The following is a 21,991-nucleotide window of genomic DNA, read 5'->3' on the forward strand; positions in this document are numbered from 1 at the left end:
ACCTTACAAGTGGATGTGCTCTGATTCCCTGCGCACATGACCACGCCCGCTCTTTCATTCACTTCCTACAGTGGTTCGAAGAAGGATGCGCGCACTTGGCTGGAAGGTTCACTGCCTTACCAGGTCCTCTGCTCTGCAGTTGAGGTGTCAGGTTTCAATCCTCCCAGGGGCCCGGGACGTCGCAGCGTGCAATGTGCGGCGGCCGCCTCCGCCTCCACGCCTCAACTAAGGCAGCTGGCAAAAGCTAGTCTCAGACGCGCGGCCGCGCACTCGGCGCCGCGGCGGAGGCTGCTTCTGAGCTGCACTGGCTGGGCGCGCTGGGAGGCGGCGATCGCAGCTGGGCCGGGACTTCCTTCCTCCACCGCTGGACAACAAAACAAGCAGGCAGCAGGCACCAAGCTCTTGGCCGCTGGCTGGGCGGGAGGCGCAGCAATGGGGTCGGTGCTGAGCAGCGACAACGGAAAATCCGCGCCCGCCTCGGCCACCCCACGGGCCCTGGAGCGCAGGGGGGACCCCGCGCTGCCCGTCACGTCCTTCGACTGCTCCGTATGCCTCGAAGTGTTGCACCATCCCGTCCGGACCCGCTGTGGCCACGTGTAAGTGCCAGGGAATCTGGGTTGGCACGCCCATCCCTTGGGGAGAGCGATGTTAGGGAAGCGGTGGGATGGGAGGGAGGAAGGGTGGTTCCAGAATACAAAGCTTGAAGGAAACTGCTGCAGGAAGAGACCTGGACCCGTCGGATGCGGTTCATGGGATAAGGCAGAAGGTGACACAGGGTTTCAGGAGGAGAAAACAGCAACAGGCAGCCCCCTAGAGCCGGCTCCTCCTGAAGTCCAGGTGCGGAGACCCCGAGATGGGGAATCCGGGCGCGCGAGCCGCGGGGAGCCAGGGCTCGCCTGCCGCGGAGGATGAGCTTGCTGGAGAAGCAGCACCCTCCTGGGCCCAAGGCGGAGGACTCCCTCAGAGCAGTTATCGCGCTCAACTCAGTTAATCCGAGGTTCTTCCTTCTCCGCCCAGAACCCAGGTTGGTTTTGTTTTGCGGGCTCTGTGCACGTGTTCCAGAACGCCCGCTGAGGTCTCATGAGAAAAAAAGGGGGGGGGGGGGCCTCTGTCCTTCCTTCCCCACCTCCCTTTTCCCAACTCAGACACCCAAATCCCTCAAAAATCATCAAACTGGACCGTCCAAGTGACTTTCTGTAGTGGTTAGAGCTTAACAGCCCTCCAGGGTGGGGTCTGGGGCTTGAACCTTACCCCTCAAACCGGGGAATGGAGCCGTTTAAAACCCAAGTAACCAAGTGGCGGAGGTTGCAACAGACTACCTGCCTTGCGCACCGCCTCCCACATCGGTAGGAAGTAGAGATAAAAATAACTGTCTTAAAAACCACATGCATACTCTTTAACTAAAATTCGCTGTTAGTGCACAACCGTGGTAGTTTCTAGGAAGAGTTTAAAAACAAAATCCCTGTGTAAAATTGGCACGTCCTTAATGTGTTAATGTGTGCCTGAATAAATACTAGTGGGAGTTGGGTCTGTGAATTTGTGTGTGCCTGAATGTGTGAGGGTGACTTGTGGGGGGAGGGATTGCGTAGAGCAAAAGTGAAAACTTACCCAATGTCTTCTTTGGCCCGCGGACTAGTTTGGTGACGCTCCAAGGCAGTATCCTAATGCTAATAAGCACTTTTTGGCTTACCAGGAAAAAAAGAAGTATCATATTATAAATGCAAGTGCACAAAATATCTTTAAGGGATCTAGGTGGTCCTTGACACCTATAGCCTAAGCAACTGAGAAGCAGTTTTTAACACTGAAAAGCCCAGAAGAAAGCCAGAGAGAAAAAAATCTGCAGCCCACACAATGTTTAAAGAAAGAGTACCCTGAGCATTATTTTGTGGCTGTATTTTCAGGGCCTGTTGTTTCAGCTTTGTACTTTAAACTCAAGACTAATTTACCTCCTGTCTGATTACTGATGTTGCCCAGCTGTCCAGATGTAGCTCATTGACATAATTCCCCAAGGCCAAGACAGGAAGCCAAGATGTCATTGTGTAGGGTATGAAATACATTGATTAGCTCAGGTCAGAAAGAACCTCAGGATAACTACATTTAAATTTAGTCTAGATTAGTGTTAAAACTTTTAAGTTGTACCAGAGACAATTGGGTAGCTTTGCAACTGGAGATTGTTATCTGATTGTTTTCCCTGGTTTGGATTTTGAATGCTTATAACTTGTTTGCATTGTTTTGCTTCTGCTAAAGGGTAATATAAATTTGCAAAATGTTAAATCTTTTGTTTGGTCTTTTTCTTTGTTAGAATGAATAGGAAACTAGCAACTGGAAAAATAGTCATGAAGTAGCAAGCACAACAAGGGCTGGATAAATTGCCTTCCCTCACTTTACTGTTCTTTGTTTTGACAAATCTATGTCCATTGTTCTGGCCGTAGGCAGGATTTCCATATTCCTCCTTTTGGCAAACTTACTTGGGCCCCTTCCACTTTACAAATGTTAACTAGAGTCCCTTCTGCACTGGAGATAGTGGGCTCTCTTTAACACCATTTGTCCTTCCTAAATGAATTACTTTCTTCCACTGAACTTAATTGGAAAATGAGGAAATGCAAATGAACCTCTGTGTTATCTCATATATAAGCTAATTATAAACCTATTCAAGTCAAGCAAGTGTAATGGCCACGGTACCTTGAATGAGTATGTATATATGGATTGCGATGTAGTAAATCAGCGGGCGTGATAGAGAGCAAAGTCTGAAAATCAACCCCACCACTAACTAGCTGTGTAACCACCACATTGCTTGGTCTTTTTGAATCTCAGTTTCTTTATTTGTAAAATAAGGTGGGTAATGGAATTTTTATGAATACTTAAAACGCCTATAGTAAGACTCAAAACATAGTCTCTGTCTCCATCAAAGTCTTTTCCTAAAACAAGGAAACCCATGAATCGATATTATTTCTTATCTTTTTGTTCTTTTGGGAATAAAACTGGGCCAAAACCAGAGATCTCTGACATTTCCAAGATGTCCCTCATAGCCTTACTTTTAGCTTGGTTCTTTTTTCCTTTAGTGGACTTGAGGAAGTTCCATTTTAATGTTCCATCATTTCAAACTGACGTTATTCTCATCGCATATCAGTTGTAAAACTAGATTTGGGGGGCAGCAGTCTTATCAGTGAGCTGGGGAAAGAGGGGGTAGATGAGTTGAAACTGTCTAAATAAAACTTAAAGGAAATCTGATTTACATTTGAAAGAAATGTTTAAAGAAATTCGGTGTCCAATTGGTAGATGCAGAGGTAGAAAAAAGTCAAAGACTGAGCCAAAGGGGGCAGAGTTTAGCTCAGGATTCCTAAATCATTAATGAACTCAACAATTAAGCGTATTGAATGTACAGAAGTCTGATAGGGAGACATCTAAATGGAAGTACCCCCAAGGCACTGGGAAAGTGGGATGGGGAAGGAGGTCAGGACTAGAACTAAGGGAGTTTCTGAAAAGGGTCAAGAGGTTGAGAATGGGCCTAAGAGAGCTCCGTACAAACTGGAGCAAACCATTCTGTACAGAGAACCACATCTCCATTGAACTGAGTTGGGTCGAGTTGCTCGAAGTCACAGAATTTGCCTAATATTTTAAATGAAACGAGGATAATTCTGAAATGCTTTTGGGTAAATGGATTAAAATGTTCCATTTGTGGCCAAGTATGAGGACCAAATTAGTAGTTCTCTAAGTAGAGTCTGAAGGTTTCCTGATGCTTTTAAACTGATCCAGTAATACACATCAGTGCTTTCATTCTTTTTTTTTTTTTTTTTTTTTTTTTTGTCTTTTTGCCTTTTCTAGGCCCCCTCCCATGGCATATGGAGATTCCCAGGCTAGGGGTCCAATCAGAACTGTAGCCACTGGCCTACGCCAGAGCCACCGCAACTCGGGATCCCAGCTGTGTCTGCAACCTACACACCACAGCTCACGACAAGGCTGGATCCTTAACCCACTGAGTAAGGCCAGGGATCAAACTCGCAACCTCATGGTTCCTAGTCCAATTCGTTAACCACTGTGCCATGACAGGAACTCCTACAGCATTATATTTGTTTCATGTGTGTAACATATGGTAAATATTTTGGTAAATCTTGCAAAATGATCACCAACAGTCTAGTTAACATTGGTCAGAATACATGGTTACAAAATTTTTCTTTCTCTCTCCTTTTTTTTTTTTTTTTTGGCCATTTCTGCAGTATGCAGAAGTTCCTGGGCCAGGGATCGAACCCCTGGCCACAGCTGTCACCAGAACCACATCAGTGACAATGCCAGATCCTTAACCCACTGAGCCACAAGAGAATTATGCAAAATTTTTGTTTCTTGTGATCATAACTTTTAAGATCTACTCTCTTCAGTGTCTTCCAAATAAGCAATACAGTATTATTAACTGTAGTCACCGTGCTGTATATTACATCCCATGACTTATTTATTTTATAACTTAAAGTTTGTGCCTTTGGACCCCTTTCACTCATTTTATTTCCAGCACCCACAGAGCTGTCATTCTTATGGATGTGCAATCCCAAAGACTTCTTTTTAAACCTAAGATTAAAGCTTCTTATCCTATTATTTATTATAGATATTTATTACTTATACATATTCTATCAGTGAGAGTTATCCAGAGAAATAACCCATATGTAGGTTATACATATTTATGGAGAGAGAGAGAGAAAGAAAAAGAGAGATTGATTTTAAGGAGTTGATTTACATTATTGAGGATAGCCTCTCTAAAATCAACTGATTATAGATGTTAACAACAGCTACAAAAATACCTTCACAGAAACACTTAAATGTTGGATTAAACAACGGAGAACTATAGGCCAGCTAAGTTGATACATAAGACTAACCATCACAGCTTTTCAATGAGTTTTTAAGGGTTGTTAAAATCTGGTGATCAAAAACAAAAATTAGATCATTATCAGGGGTTAGTAGAAGACTCCTCTGAATTCTCCCAAAAAAATTTGGCTATCAGGCAACCATGCACATGCCTACACATTGCTCAAGCACATGATAGGAATCCTGGTAGGAATCCACAGTTTCCTTTAAATTAAAATCACTATTCATTTAGCTTCATCATTACCATTTTGGTTTGCTGTGGGTTGTTTGGTTAGATCTACTATTGCATGGGGTGCATTCATTTTTGATCAGGTGTAGATGCAGGTGGTTGAATTGAAGTAGTGGGAGTTTGTAGTTTCCCATCTGATTACAAATTATCATTGATGTAATATCTGACATGTGATTTGATTTTTTTGTTGAAGTATATAGTTGCTGTACAATATTATATAATTTACAGGTATACAACATAGTGGTTCACAATTTTTTAAAGGTTATACTCCATTTATAGGTCTTATAGGAGTTCCTGTTGTGGCTCAGTGTTTAAAGAATCCGACTAGCATCCGTGAGGACAAGGGTTCGATCCCTGGCCCCACTTAGTTGGTTAAGGATCCAGCATTGCCATGAGCTTGTAGGTCACAGATGCAGCTTGGATCCCGTGTTGCTGTGGCTGAGGTGTAGGCCAGTGGCTACAGCTCCGATTAGACCCCTAGCCTTGGAACCTCCATATGCCGCAAGTGTGGCCTTAAAAAACACAAAAGACAAAAGACAAAAAAAAAAATTCTATAGGTATTATAAAATATTAGCTATATCCCCCATGTTGTACAATATATTCTTGTAGCTTATTTTAAACCTAGAAGTTTGTGCCTCTTAATCCCCTACCCTCATGTTGCTCCTCTCCCCCTTCCCTCTCCCTACTGGTAATCACTGGTTTGTTTTCTGTATCTCTGAGTCTGCTTCTTTTTTGTTATATTCCCTAGTTTGTTGTATTTTTTAGATTCCCAGTATAAGTAATATGATACGTTTGTCTTTCTTTGTCTGACTTACTTCAGTTAACATAATGCCCTCCAAGTCCATCCATGTTGCTGCAGATTGTAATATTTCATTCTTTTTTATGGCTGAGTAATATTCCATTGCACATATAGACCACATCTTTATCCATTCATCTGTCAGTGGACACTTAGGTTGCTTTCCTATCTTGGCAATTGTAAATAATGCTACAGTAAAACATCAGAGTGCATGTATCTTTTCAAATTAGTGGTTTTGTTTTTTTCAGATGTGTACCCAGGAGTGGAATTGCTAGGTCATGCAGTAGTTCTATTTTTAGTTTTTTTGAGACACTTCCATACTATTTTCCACAGTGGCTATACCAATTTGCATTCCAAAGTTTTGATTTGCATTTCCTTGATCATTACCAATGTTGAATATCTTATCATGTACCTGTTGCCCCGTGATTTGATTTTGAGATGAAACTTTGCAGTTTAAATATGAACCATTCAGGCTCCTGATGCTAAGATAAATTTATGTTGAATGCCTCCTCCTTCCAATATAAATGGGTAAAATATCACTTAAAATAGGATGATTGGTCTTTTGTACTATCAAGACCCAAAACTCTTGAGGGCCATTGCTCCAATCATGGAATGCTGCTCTCCTAGCTGCCACTCCTTTAAGGTCTGGCACTTAGTAGGTGTTAAATAAATATTTTAAATTAATGAATGACTCTAAGACAAAGTTTGGACCACTTTGGTGAACACCTCTTGGGACCACTTCACAGTGCCAGTCAGCGGATGCTAGTAGTTTGAGCAATAGTTGGGAGTTTCACGACATTTTTTGAACTCCTTTCCTTTTATACGGTTACTCATCTATGTATTACTGAGGAATTTAGAAAGATGTAATTAAGCTGGCCTGAAATTTGCCTCATATAATGGTTGGACTGCTGTGTGTTTACTTAGCCACATTAGTATTGTTCTAGGCAAATTAAATGTTAGTGATCTATTAAATTATGTATTCTCTAACAAACAACATAAATAATGTAGCAGGTTGAGTTTTATCAACGATTCTCTGTAGAACCCGACTGCTGGCCCCAGGACCAGCAGCACTGTAGCACCTCAGCCCCCGTCTCAGATCCACTAAATTGGAATCTGAATTTTAACAAGATGCCCATGTGATTTATGTCCGCATATGGAGGTTCCCAATCTGAGCCCCTGCTGCAGCCACAGCAACGCAAGATCCAAGCCGCATCTGTGACCTACACCACAGCTCATGGCATTGCCAGATCCTTAACCCACTGAACGAGGCCAGGGATTGAACCCGAAACCTCATAGTTCCTAGTCGGATTCATTTATGCTGCGCCACGACAGGAACTCCTATGTCCATTTTAAAGTTTGAAAAGTACAGCTTCAGCGAACCCTATTTAATTGACAGTAAGATACAGCAGGTTGAGGACAGTGTTTGAGGGCTATGGAGAAGCACCTTTGTAAGACTGTAGATTAGAGGAAATAAAATTTCCCTTAGGGGGTTAAATATAAAAATCAACACATAATGGAGTGTAAAGATATGCTGAGTCAATTTTGGGAGGCTGAATGATTCCCCAGATGGACTTTGAGCGGAACCTAATTGAATACATGGAAATTTTGAGGGGCAGGGCATGGTGGGAGGGCCTGTGCTCTGGGAATAGCTGCACTTGGGCCTGTCCATGCTGATCTATCCATCATTGCTGAACAGGGAGACTGGGGTGTGTGTGCGTGTGTGTGTGTGTGTGTGTGTGTGTGTGTGTGTGTGTGTGTGTGTGTGTGCATGCAAGAGCAACCCTATATTGGAATATTTTAGCCCCAGACTCCCATCTTCACTTTGAATAACAGTAGCGTCTCCCCTTATTCTATGTTCAAGCTCCTCAAGCAAGCTTTTCACTCAGCTTCCTTATCGGCCTACCCACAGTGAGGCAGCCCAGTGTTGAAAACATAAAGAAAATCTTATACCTGGAGTTCCCTGGTGGCCTAGTGGTTAAGGATCTGGCATTGTCACTGCTGTGTTGTGGGTTTGACCCCTGATCTGGGAACTTCAGCATGCCAGGAGCACAGCCAGCGAAAAAAAGGAGTTCCCACTGTGGCACAACAGGATTGGCCGTATCTCTGCAGCACCAGGACACGAATTCCACACCTGGCCTGGCACAGTTGGTTAAAGGATCCTGTAGGTCACAGTGGTGGCTTGGCCTCCGATTTGATCCATGTGCCAAGGGGCAGACAAAAAAAAAATTAGACCAATCACATGTTGCCAAGTGCTTTTTCCAGAACCACATTTGGGAACCACCTCCAGCTGCTTATTTTGCCTGTCTAGCCCTAAGACCACTGTGGCCCCTTTCCTCTTCAATTCTACCATGCTTAAGGGACGGTTCTCCCTCTTAAGATTGCGGACATAATTTTACCCAGTGTTCTTAGCAACCTTTTCCCCATTTCCCTGCAGTACCTCGCCCACCTTTGCATTATATGAGTTTTATTGCTAATCAGTTAATTAGAGAAACAGGAAAGTGTTACTAAAATACACAATGAGAGTGGGATAATTGTTTCCAGCTGATTTTAAAGTTCTTCGAATCATTATCTAGTGTCTGATTTATTTCCTGACGAGTTGTAGGCTCAGTAGTGGGGAGGCAAGTGGTGAGTGCTGTGAGTGGGAGGATGGGCTCCTGCAGGAAGGGGCACAGACCGGTGTGGCCACGGGGAAGCTGAGTCCACAGTTACAGGAGACTAGCTTTTCAAGAGAAGCCAGAAATATGGGTTCATGTGTGAAATCTGATTTTAAAGCAGTGACAATTCATTCTGAATTTTTGAAAACATTAAACCAGTCCAAAAAAATACAGTTGACTTCTAGTCTCAGTTTCTATCTTTCACCTACATTCTCCTCATTCTGATCACATCTGTTGTGATTCATCCTTCTCAGCCACCTTGTGGAGAGGGAGAGGGAGGCAGACAAGTAGGGATTCCTTACCTTCTTGGGTTTGTGTCCATTTTTACCCCTTGGGTTCTTCCAGAAGAACACAACACTCTTATTTATTAATGGGAACATTGGGCCCTGTCCAGAAAATTCTCCTTTGGCCCATTCCTCATAACTGATTTAGTTATTTCAAGCTACTGACCATGTATTCAGTAGCTACTATGTGCCTGGGGCTATGTGGGAGGGAGGCATACAAAATTCTAAATAGTCCTGTGCTGAATATGTGATCTTCTTCATGCAGTGTTGTTGTTACCAACCTGTTGTCACTCGCTGGGGCATTTTTTTTTTTTTTTGGTCTGTTGTATTGTGTTTTTTAGCTTTATTGAGGTGATAGAGTACAATTCACACGCAGTGTGCAATCTGATGAATTTTGGTAATTATATACAATTCTATAACTACTACCATAAACAAATCTAGAACAATTAATTCTATTACCTTAAAAAGTTCCCTTGAACATATACACACTACTATATATAAAATAGATAAACAACAAGGACCTACTGTATAGCACAGAGAACTAAATCTAATACCTTGTAATAACCTATAATGGAAATGAATCTGAAAAAGAACATATATATATATATGTATGTGTGTGTATATATATGTATGTATGTGTATATAATATATATATATGAACTCAATCACTTTGCTATATACCTAAAATGAACACAACACTGTAAATCAACTAAATTTCAATTAAAAAAAAAAAAAAGACCAGAGTTCCCTGGTGGCCTGGTGGTTAAGGATCCAGCACTGCCACTGCTGTGGCTTTGGTCACTGGTGTGGTGCAGATTCTGTCCCTGAACCAGGAACCTTTACACCTTTTGTGCTAAAAGCCACACAAATTCATTTTTTTAAAGCCATAGGTGCAAGTTTCCCCCACCCCCACCCCTCAAAAAATAAAATAAAAAGATCTAAAACTGAGAAAAACAAAATGTTTCGCAAATCCTTTGCAGTTAGTCCTCACCCCAAATTCCTGACCCCCAGGTAGCCCCATCTACTTTCTGTCACTAAATTATGGAATCATACAGTAAATAGTCTTTTGTATTTGACTTTTTTCACTTAGCATGAGGGGGCATATATTTGTTGTCATTTGGTGTATTGTAATTCCTTTTGCCTCTGCTTCCAAAAATCCATCCTAAATCTATCTGTTCACGTACACTGTCCCTTGCCACGTTGCTGCTCAGAGACACCATCCTGTCTTGAACCAGCTCTTACAGTGGACCTAACACAGGACTCTTGATGTGGCTCTTGTACCTCCTTAATCCATTCACACGGGAAGTGGTGATCTGTGTTATCGTAAATCAAGTCATTTCACTCTCCCACTAAAACCCTCCAGCACCCCCCTCCACCCCCCTCCACACACCGCTCTTAGCTCTGACTTTATGGTTTGTCTCCTACCATAAACATCACCAGTCCCTCTAGCATACTGCCCCAGACATCACCAGTTACTCTCCCCGGGGCCCCCTGCTGCCTCAGCAAAATAGTCCCTATTTTTTTTGTCTTCATCTTGGAATGCAAGTCCCAGATCTTCCCAAGATGGGTGCCTTCAAATGTCACCTCAGGGACCACCCATCTCTCTGCTCCCTCTGCCCACCCACCCACTACTTTTATTGTCAACCAGTTCGTTCTTCTCAGAACTTTTCTCCTTTGCCGGTCTATTTGCTTACCTGCTATTTCCTGTCTCCCCATTCTAGGACTCTGAGGGCAGGGACCTCAGGTACTGCCATGGTTTCATCTCTGGCATGTCAAACACTGGCTGGCAACCGTAAGCTATTACCAAAAATTTTGCCAGTGAATGCCTCCTTGTATAGTTGGGTCTGGGAAGATTTGTGCAGTTTTATGCTTTCTGTTATAAAGTCTTCATTATAACCATGGAATAGCTGTTTTTGCTAAAAGCCACACAAATTCATTTTTTAAAAGTTTTGTGTGGAGTTCCCTGGTGGCTTATTGTTTGAGGATCCACGTGTTGTTACTGCTGTGGTGTGGATTCAATCCCTAGCCCAGGAATTTTCACATGCTGTGGGAGTGACCAAAAAAAATTGAAAATAAAACTTGGGGGGTTCTTTTGGCTTTTTTTTTTTTTTTTTTTTTTTTTGTCTTTTTGCTATTTCTTGGGCTGCTCCTGTGGCATATGGAGGTTCCCAGGCTAGGGGTCAAATCGGAGCTGTAGCCACCGGCCTACGCCAGAGCCACAGCAATGACAGATCTGAGCCGAATCTGAGACCTACAACACAGCTCACGGCAATGCTTTTGGCCTTTTTTTATTTTAGGGCCACACATGTGGCATATGGAGGCTCCCAGGATGGGGGTCGAATCAGAGCTGTAGCTGCTGGCCTTTACCACGGCCACAGCAACACCAAATCCGAGCCACGTCTGCGACCTACACCACAGATCATGGCAATGCCGGATCCTTAACCCACTAACTGAGAGCAGGGATCGAATTTGTGTCCTCAGATTCATTTCTGCTTAGCCATGACAGGAACTTCAAAAATAAATAAGTAAATAAAAGTCTTATATTTTGTCCCTTCTGCCTTTTATCTTTCAAATTGTTCTGTGCTATTTATATTTAAATAATCATAAATGCAAAGTAATCTTTTCCTCACATTGAATTTGGATGCTCTTTAGAAAATATTTCTTTAAATGTTTTTCTCTTCAGGAGTTCCCGTCGTGTCTCAGTGGTTAACAAATCCGACTAGTATGTATGAGGACACGGTTCGAACCCTGGCCTCGATCAGCAGGTTAAGGATCCAGTGTTGCTGTGAGCTGTGGTGTAGGACGCAGATGAGGCTCGGATCTGGCATTGCTGTGGCTGTGGTGTAGGCCAGCAGCTGTAGCTCTGATTCAACCCCTAGCCTGGGAACCTCCATATGCCACAGGCGTGGACCTAAAAAGCAAAAAAAAAAAAAAAAAAAAAAAAAAAAAAAAAAATTCAGGGAAGTTTCCTTGTGGCGCAGAGGGTTAAGGATCCACCTTGCTACCACAGCTGTGGCACAGGTCACCACTTCAGCACGGGTTTGATCCCTGGCCCAGGAACTCCCACATACCACACATGGAGCCCAAAAATAAATAAATGAAGTAAATAAATAATAAAATTTTAAAAATTTTTTCAGGCCTCTCATACACCAAACATTTCCCTTCCTAATTTTCCAACTATATTTTTGTTAAGAGTAAAGAAAATGTAAGTCACAGTAAGGGGATGAATTTCCCATTAACATTTTATCATGAAAAATTTCAAACATACGGCTAAATTGAAAGAATTGTACAGTGAACACCCATATATCCACTATCTGTATTTCACAGTTATTAACTCCGACGTGTTTGCTTTTATCACTCACTTTATCACATACCTACCCACCCATCAATCCATCTTATTTTTTGACACATTTCAGAGTAGATTACAATCAGTACATATCAGCATGCATAATATTAACCAGAGTTCATCATTTGCTTATGGGATTTTTAAAAGGTAAATTACACATAGAGTGAAATGCATACATCCTAGGTAAAACATTTGCTGAACTTTGACCAATGTTTAGTCCAAACCCTATCAAGATACAGAATAATCTTGGGAGTTCCCATCTGGCTCAGTGGTAATGAACCCGACTAGCATCTATGAGGATGCAGGTTAGATCCCTGGCCTCACTCAGTGGGTTAAGGTTCTGGTGTTGACATGAGCAGTGGTGTAGGTCTCAGACTCAGCTTGGATCCCTCATTGCTGTGCCTCAGGTGTAGCCCTAAAACAAAGAAAAGAAAAGATACAGAATAGTTTTGGGGGAGTTCCCTGGTGGTTTAATGGTTAGGACTCAGCACTTTCACCACTGCAGCCTGACTTCAATCCCTGGTCTGGGAACTGAGATCCCACATCAAGCCACTGCACACCACGGCCAAACAAAACAAAACCCACATACTAAGGTATAAAATAGTTTCATTTCCCTTAGATGGTCCCTTCTTGCCCCTTCCCATTCATCCCCGTTCATGTACCCCCACGGGCACTCATTTTTGTGTTATTTTTTTTTCTGTCATAGATCAGTTTTGCCTATTTAAGAATTTCAGAAAAGTGGAATTACACAGGATGTACTGGCTTCTTTTAATTTTTATTTTTTGGACACACCCATAGCATACGGAAGTTCCCTGGGCCGGGAAATTCCCAGGCCAGGGATCTAACCTGAACCACAGCAGTGACTCAAACCACTGCAGTGACAAAGCTGGATCCTTAACCCACTGAGCCACCACAGAATTCCCGTCTTCTTTTTTTAAAAAATTAATTTTATTGAAGTATAGTTGATTTACAATATTATGTTGGTATCTGGTGGTCAGTAAAGTAATTCAGTTATATATGTATTCTTTTTCATATTCTTTTCCATTATGGTTTATTACAGGATATTGAATAGAGTTCCTTGTTCTAAACAGTAGGACCTTGTTGTTTATCTATTCTATACATAATAGTTTGCATCTGCTAATCCCAAACCCCCACTCCATCCCTCCTCTATCTCCCCCCTCGCCCTTGGCAACCACAAGTCTGTCCTCTAGTCTATGAGTCTGTGTCTTTTTCGTGGCTAAGTTCATGTGTCTGGCTTCTTTACTCAGTATGTCTTTGAGCTTCATCCATGTTATTGCTTGTATCAGTTATTTGTTCTTTTTTATCACTGTGTAGTATTCCATTGTAAGACTGTGCCCCAGTTTGTTTATGCATTTACTTGTGGATGGATACCTGGGTTATTTCCAGTTTGGGGCTAATATGAAAACATTCCTTCTGAATGTTCTTGTACAAATGGACTTTTTTTTTTTTGTTTAATCTCTCTTGAGTAAATACATGAGCTTGGTATTGCCCAGTCAAGGGCTCCCCTATTAGTTTTGTTTGATCAGACAGACACTACCAGTCCATTTGTCCCAAGTGGTTGTAGGTGATTAACTTTTTAAAAGAATCGTTTATTGTGTAGGTAATTTGTTCATATAGTTGAAACTTAAAAATCAACAGTGAAAATACCCTTTTTCTACCACATACACCATTCTTTCCAGTTCCTATTTCTCCAACAGGTAGGTAAATGTTCTTGTTTTCTTTACCCTGGATGTTTTTATCTGTCTACAAACCTGCAAGAAACTTATACTATATACACACTTGTATACTTTGCTTTCTAAAAGGTTTTAATTTTGAGTTGTCTGGTCTGTGTGCTCCATTATATAATATAAATTTACCTAAAGTTGAATAGCCCAGTGTGTATTCTGATTGGACAAATCACAAAACTTTTGATTGCTTGTATACTTTTCATGCCAAGGTAAAAGGGTAGGGGATGTTAGATGCTACAGCCCTCATGACTTAGATTTGATAACTATACCTTTAAGGAGAGCGTGTTTACCTCAGGTCTTCTGAACTAAGCAGTTCTACAGTTTGGTTTCTGCACCCTAGAAAGTGACACTTGAGCTGGAGTAGCATCCAGTACTTTTCCATGGTAATGCTTTTAAATATTGTGGGTTTTCAACATAGTGTCTGTGAGGATTTGGGTTCAACCCCTAGCCTCACTCAGTGGGTTAAGGATCCGGTGTTGCCACAAGTTTCGCTGTTAGGCTGCAGATGCGGCTCACATGCAGCTCAGATACCATATTTCTGTGGTTGTGGTGTAGGCCTGCAGCTGCAGCTCCAATTCGACCCCTAGCCCCGGAACTTCCATATACCACAGGTGCAGCCCTAAAAAGGAAAAGACAAAAATGACCAGCCAAGTCCAAACTCCATAGATGGGACCTTGCAAAAGTAAAATAACTTTATGTTCCTTGGTTTCCTCATCTATAAAGGAATAATGATCTTTCTTAGGCATTTGATAAGGTTAAATGAATTAAGATATGTGGAAGTGTTTTAAAATTTTGTAAATGAAAAAGAACCATGTATCAAGTAGGAAATTATATCAAAATATAAAGTTACCAAACAATATTAATACCAAAAACCCCTAGGAAGAGAAGAGTAGAAACCCAGCAGATCTGGGGTTCTAAAGAAAGAGCAGGACAGTCCCATCAAGTTGTCGCTGAATCGGTCCTTATGTCACTCTGTTTAGGAGTCATCTCCACTTAGTCTGGCTGACATCAGGCACTCTGCCTTCAGCAGGAGGTTGTGTGCAACTGGGATGAGGTCCCACTAGATTGTGTCTAACACATGATGTGTGGTTCCTGCAGAGCAAAATCAGGGTGCTATGGCAAGAAAAGGGGAAGTGGATGGTGGGCAGGCATAAACAGCAAGCAAATGCCTCAAGAACAGTGCAGACGTCAGCATGCTCTGTGTGCAGTGTAGGGATTTTGTAACAGAGGCAGAAGAGACTGCTTTTAAGAGTCAGCAATGGCTAATATACTTGGGAATTTCATTTGCATTGTTTCATGGAGGAGTTCCCGTTGTGGCTCAGTGGGTTACAAACCTGACTAGTATCCATGAGGATACAGGTTCAATCCCTGGCCTCATTCAGTGGGTTAAGGATCTGGTGTTGCCATGAGCTGTAGTGTAGGTCACAGACATGTCTCAGATCCCACATTGCTGTGGCTGTAGCTTAGGCTGGCAGCTACAGCTCAGATTCATCCCTAGCCTGGAAACTTCTGTATGCCACAGGTATGGTCCTAAAAAGCAAAGACATACATACATACATAAATTCATGGAACAATATATCTATGATAGACTGACTTTTCAGTATGTATAGTATACTTAAACTTGAAGCTCTCAGATCGTGCCAATGTGTATAACCTATCAAAAAATGCTCACTTTTACTTCTGTGCCACTTAGCCTTCAATGGCTCCTACAAATAGGTCAAGATTTTGAATTCTGTTGATTATGTTAAGACTTTATCATGATCATCTTTAAGTAAACCAGAGAATATATTTCTTGACTTGCAGGACATTCCTAATCGTGGTAATTTTGACTAGATAATTTTCAACATCTACAGATGAGGTTTTTTGGGGGTTTTTTTTGTCTTTTTTTTGCTATTTCTTGGGCCGCTCCCGCAGCACATGGAGGTTCCCAGGCTAGGGGTCCAATTGGAGCTGTAGCTGCCAGCCTACACCAGAGCCACAGCAACTCGGGATCCGAGCCTTGTCTGCAACCTACACCACAGCTCACGGCAACGCCGGATCGTCAACCCTCTGAGCAAGGGCAGAGATCGAACCCACAACCTCATGGTTCCTAGTCGGATTCGTCAACCACTGCGCCACGACGGGGACTCCCCAGATGAGTTTTAAATTATTTTATAATGACATTACTACCAAAAACCCCTAGGAAGGGAAGGGTAGGAACCCAGGCAGATCTGAGGTTCTAAATAAAGAGCAGAACAGTCCCATCAAGTTGTCACTGAATCAGTCCTATGTCACTCTGTTTAGGAGTCATCTCCCAGAGAGAGGGTTCACTTAGTCTGGCTGACATCAGGCACTCTGCCTTCAGCAGGAGGTTGTGGGCAACTGAGATGAGGTCTCACCAGATTGTATCTAAGACATGACATGTGGTTCCTGCAGAGCAAAATCAGGGTGCTATGGCAAGAAAAAGGGGAAGTGGCAGAACAGCTCTTAATATACAAAGTGTCATTTAATACAGTTTCTAAGAGTTCCCAGGTGGCTCAGTGGGTTAAGGATCTGGCATTGTCACTGCTGAGGCTTGGGTCACCGCTATGGCATGGGTCCAGTCCCTAGCCTGAAAACATCCACTTGCTGACAGCGCAGCCAAATAAAAAAATAAAATAGAGTTTCCACAAATGAGCACCTAGTGCTGTTAAGGAAAGTGATGTATTCTTGGTTGGTTTCCTGCAGATTCTGCCGTTCCTGCATTGCTACCAGTCTAAAGAACAATAAGTGGACCTGTCCTTATTGCCGGGCATATCTTCCTTCAGAAGGCGTTCCAGCAACTGATGTAGCCAAGAGAATGAAATCCGAGTTCCAGAATTGCACCGAGTGTGACACTCTGGTACGTGACCCTGCTTTTGTTCATGTTACTGGCTTAGACCTTTGAGAAAATGGTGATGGCAGCCACTCCTTTCACCTATGCCTTTGACCTCATGCTACCCTGACTTTCCAGAGTTTAATATCTCAGCCTCTTCTCTTCCTTTCTCCCAATTTCATATGTATGGGCTGCAGGACTACAGTCACATGACACCTGATTTTTCAGACACACACTTTTGCCTACCACCTCCATTTCCTCTCTCCCCATTACTCCATGACCCTCTATTACCTGGCCTCCATTCCTGCCATGCAATTGCAGCCCACCCAGCGAATAGCTTTATTTGCAAATCCAGTGGCACATTTCCACATATGTCATTCTGGGCTCTGCAGTATTTATCTCTGTTAACCACTTCCTCCTTATTGCAGTTTTTCTCCCTTGATGCGACACTAGCCTGGTTAGATCATGTGAGCTCTTGCAAGCCGTGTCAAAGATTGTAGATTTCATCTTCAGTGCAGTAGTGAGTCATAGGAGAAGTATAAGCTTTTGATCAGGTTTATATTTTTGAAATATCACTCTAGCGAGTGCATGGAAAATGTTTTGAAGGGGACAAAAGTAGGGTTGGTAAAGCCAATCAAGTGGCTTTTAGGGCAGGTAGTAAGGAAACCGGGTTAGGGCAATAGCAAACAACAAAAGAGATTATTTCCGAGTGTTTTTAGGAGAGGACTTGAAGGAAATTGGTAATTGACTGGATATGGGGGTGAGTGAGAATGAGGTATCAAAAATGCCTCCCAAGGAGTTCCCTGGTGGCCTAGTTGGTTAGGGTGTTGTCACTGCTTTGGTTCAGGAGTCACGCTGCAGCTTGAGTTTGATTCCTGACCCAGGAACTTCCGCATGCCACACGTGTGGCCAAAAAGGGAAAAAAAAAAAAAAAAAAAAAAAACCCGCCTCCTAAGTTTCTGAGATGAGTAGGTGAAGGTGCTAATTTGAGGAGCAGACTCGGGGAAGAATTTTAATACATTAAATTTGATACACTGAGTTAAATTTTAGATACATTAAATTTGAACTGCTAAGGGGAGGTTATTTCGATATTACCAGTCTAGAGGTCAAAAGAAAGATCACGTAGTGAAGATCTGAATTTCTTTAGAGAACCTTTCTTGATTGTTCATCTAAATTATAGCCTGTTTTACTGTCTCTTAGCATGCTGTACTTCCTTTATGTCATCATTTATAATTACACTTGTATGATTTTTTTTTAAATTTAATGTTCATTATCCATTATCCCCAGCAGATTCCATGAGGATAAGGTTTGGGTCTGTTTTATTGACAACTGTGTGCCCAGTGCTTTGAACAGTGACTGGCACATAATAAATATTCAATGCATTTTTGAAGATTTATTTAAGACTCAAACATCTACTGATGGCTGCCTGACTACAGAATCTATACATTGGTCTTTGGAGTAAGATATCCTGATGTCAGACACAAATTCTCTCACTTACTCTGTGATTTGGGACAAGTTACTAATCTAAGCTTTTGTTCATGTCTTTGTAAATTGAGGGAAAAGAGGATATTTGTGTCGCAGGGTGGTTGTAAAGGTAAATAATAAAACATGAGTGGCTTTTAGCACCAGGGAGCATGGTAAATGCTCGAAATCAATAGCTTTTTACATTCTTCATAATCGTTATAGCTTTTTTACTTTAATGTTTCATCATAATGTAAAATTCACCATGCACAAAATCAAACAGCGTATTTTCAGTCTGTCATCTAATTCTTCCACCCTTGGTGTCTGTCAACAAGAGCATCCTCCCAGTTATCCTGGGTGAAGAGCCCCTTTTTCCACCCCTCATTTCTGATGTTCACAAGTATTTTGATCTTTCCTTTGAGGTATGTCTTTTTTTTCTTTTTTTTTTTTTTTTTTTTTTTTTGCTTTCTAGGGCTGCACATGTGGCATGTGGAGGTTCCCAGGCTCGGGGTCGAATAGGAGCTGTAGCCACTGGCCTGCACTGCAGCCACAGCCACAGCAAGGCCATAAGGTCTCTGAGCCGCGTCTGAGACCTACACCGCAGCTCACGGCAACGCCAGATCCTTACATCCACTGATCGAGGCCAGGGATCGAACCCGAAACTTCATGGTTCCTAGTTGGATTTATTTTCACAGCACCACGATGGGAATTCCGAGGTATGTCATATCTGTCTCTTGCCCCAGGAATACGGCCTTCCCTTCTAGAGCCATTTTAAACTTTTCTAGTCTTTGGTACTGAAGCCAGATCTCCTTTTCATGAGCCTGGCTTTAGTATTCCAGTCCCCAATATCAGTTTCCTGTCTACTCATCTACACGTCTTTATTTTGTTTCTTTTGCCTCCATTAGATGATAAGCACTTTTAGTGCAAATGCATGGCTTATGCTTCTTCTGCCACCTCTTGACAGTGACTTTCACAGTTTCTATTTTTTGGCTTTCTTTTCTTTTTTCAGCATATGGAAGTTCCTAGGCCAGGGATCGAATCTAAGCCAGAGTTTCAGCCTCCACCACAGCTGCAGCAACACTGGATCCTTAACCCACTGGGCGACAAGAGAACTCTGGCTTTCACAGTTATATGTCTTGAGTAGACACTCTATGAATTCATCAATTCATTTGTCAGGATACAGTCCCCAAATTGCTAAGTTACATGAGGAATGTATCTCTCTGTTGATCATGAAATATAAAGAAGAAGAAAGAAACTTTTTAAAATTAAATTTATTTTTTATTAGCATATAGTTGATTTACAGTGTTGAGTCAATTTTTGCTGTATAGCATAGTGACCCAGTCATTCATACACACACACACACACACACACACACACACACACACACACACACACACACACACACACACATTCTTCTTCTCATACTATCTTCCATCATGATCTATCCCAAGAGATCCAAAATAGTTCCCTGTGCTGTACAGTAGGACCTCATTGCTTATCCAGAAAGAAACTTTTAACAAAAGTCATAAAGGGGGAGTTCCCTTTGTGGCTTAGCGGTAACTAACACGACTAGTATCCATCAAGACCCAAATTGAATCCCTGGCCTTGCTCAGTGGGTTAAGGATCTGGCATGCCTGTGAGCTGTGGTGTAGGTCGCACATGTGCTCAGATCCCTCATTGCTGTGGCAGTAGTGTAGGCTGGCGGCTACAGCTCTGATTCGACCCCTAGCCTGGGAACTTCCATATGCCATGGGCGAGGCCCTAAAAAAACCAAAAAAAAACAAGTCATAAAGGGAGGAGAGAGCACTGATGTGCAAAGTTGGGTGTTATAGGCTGTAAAACAGTCTGTTTCAGGGCAGCTGCCTAGATCAGTCCTTTTTACATTTTTTTAGATGGATATTTATAAAGCAAGGATTTGTACTTAGTTTTCCATTTCTTTTATTTTTGTCTTTTGTGAAGCAGTTATAACTGTTTTCTTAACATAGTAGATTTTGTGTTTGAGGTTTAGCTTCCGTAGCTTGGGCAGAGTGAAGCAGGGTGGGTCGGCCACCTTACCACAGCTGTACAGAGCTTCCTTTAGCACAAGATCTTATCAGAGTTTCTAATGACACATTTAGTAGAATATGTGTTATCTAGCAACAGATCCCTCATGGTTAGGATCTCTGAATGTATATCTGGAAGAACAAGGACTCTTTATTCTGACTTGATAAAAATGGACTGCAAGAGCTGTCTTTTATGTTTGCTCTTAATGGGGCCATTAAGTATACTGTGCATTGTGAATTCATGTTCTACTGCTGGATGTATTATAAAGCCATGGTATTTATATCTTTTCCTGAAGCACAGAGTTTCCTTTTACTTATTCTGAACATCTCTAAAATCCATCTATTTATTCTGTTTAATCTTTGTTTTTCTTTCTTTCTGTGTCTTTACCTTTTTTCTTTTCTTCCTTTTGGTCTTTTTTCTCTCCCCTTTTTCTTTCTTCCTTCTTTCCATCATCAATTTAGGTAATAATACCCTCAAAAAGTAAATTTGATTTAATATACATCTTGAAACTTTAAAAAAACATAGTTTTTGGAAGAACTAAATGCAGGGACTCAGCTTTTGGGTCTAAGTATTAAAGAAATTTTAAAATAGTGTTATTCTTGATAATGCTTAATTTGTTGTACTATAATCATGAGTCTGTCCTTTTAATCAACTGACCCCACGCGATGACCTTATTTGAAACACGGAAAGCAATAAAGCCGGGTTACAAAAGACTTCATTGACTTAAGTGAGCCCCTTTACAACAGTGAGCTTATTTTAATCTGCTTTTATATAGGTTTGCCTCAGCGAAATGAGGGCACACATACGAACATGTCAAAAGTACATTGATAAGTATGGACCACTTCAAGAACTTGGGGAGACAGCAACAAGGTTTGTTTCAATAACAGCATAGTTTAATGCTGAATTTGATATGCTTATCAAGAATTTAATGGGGTGGAAAGCTTAATTTTTTTTTTAAGCTTAGCACTTTTATCGTGAAAATATGTATGAGACAATGTTTAGGTTCCTGACCGTAATACCTATTATTAGTAGTCATTTGTTCATAGCAATAATTATGAAAGAATTTTACTCTTTCTGCTTTCTTTCTGTAGGGAAACTGCTCTCTTTCTATAGGGAGACCCAACTGACCATGGGAAAGACTGGGGAAACTTCTTCAGAAGTTTATATGAAGGAATATCCAAAAATAGAAAGCAGAACTGTTGGATTTCTGCTAGGCTCTGTTTTGTGACTAATAGATTCCTAAAGTAGGTCATGGTTAAGGGGTTATTCGTCTGCACATTTTCTTCTCCACCACTCAGTCCCCAGCTCATTCCCTCTCATTTGGTTGGTTTCTCTCTGGAAGATAGGAAGTGACATGTCAGGATATGGACTAACAGGAAAGAACAGGCCTGGGGCAGTCATTCTGAATCCTACACCTGTTTGCTGGGCAATCTTATAGGCTGGAGGAAGGGTGGAGGTGAGTAGTAGATATAGTGGAAGATATTGATCGTTAATTTTCTTTTCCTTAAAAAAATGGAGTTCCCGGAGTTCCTGTTGTGGCACAGCAGAAATGAATCTGACTAGTAACCATGACGTTGTGGGTTCGATCCCTGGCCTCACTTAGTAGGTTAAGGGTTCGGCATTGCCGTGAGCTGTGGTATAGGTTGCAGACACGGCTTGGATCTGGCATTGTTTTGGCTGTGGTGTAGGCCGGTAGCTATAGCTCCACTTCAACCCCTAGCCTGGGAACCTCCATATGCCGTG

At 41.9% G+C, this 21,991-nt stretch overlaps 1 protein-coding gene across 11 annotated transcripts in view; it reads left to right on the top strand.

Moving 5' to 3' along the window:
- The first annotated feature begins 266 nt into the window (after positions 1–266).
- Positions 267–21,991, top strand: part of RNF125 (ring finger protein 125) — a 53,852-nt gene continuing 32,127 nt past the window's right edge. For 8 of the 11 annotated variants that reach the window (XR_014807823.1, XR_014807824.1, XR_014807825.1 and 5 more), the window contains exons 1-3: positions 267–596; positions 16,618–16,771; positions 21,024–21,118. Coding sequence is in view for 7 of the 11 variants with exons in the window: in XM_013999274.3 (XP_013854728.1) it covers positions 433–596; positions 16,618–16,771; positions 21,024–21,118 (413 nt within the window). In the remaining 4 variants the exon portion in view is untranslated. Of the gene's footprint in view, positions 597–682; positions 1,025–16,617; positions 16,772–21,023; positions 21,119–21,991 lie in introns of those variants that run through there. The other 3 variants (XM_021096214.2, XM_084964419.1, XR_014807826.1) reach the window with 2 other exon arrangements.

Source organism: Sus scrofa, chromosome 6, assembly GCF_054392235.1.
Source record: "Sus scrofa isolate SSC_HxYL_T2T_F1_AM1 chromosome 6, Sscrofa_HxYL_maternal_Yorkshire_Landrace_v2.0, whole genome shotgun sequence".
Taxonomy (NCBI): Eukaryota; Metazoa; Chordata; class Mammalia; order Artiodactyla; family Suidae; genus Sus; species Sus scrofa.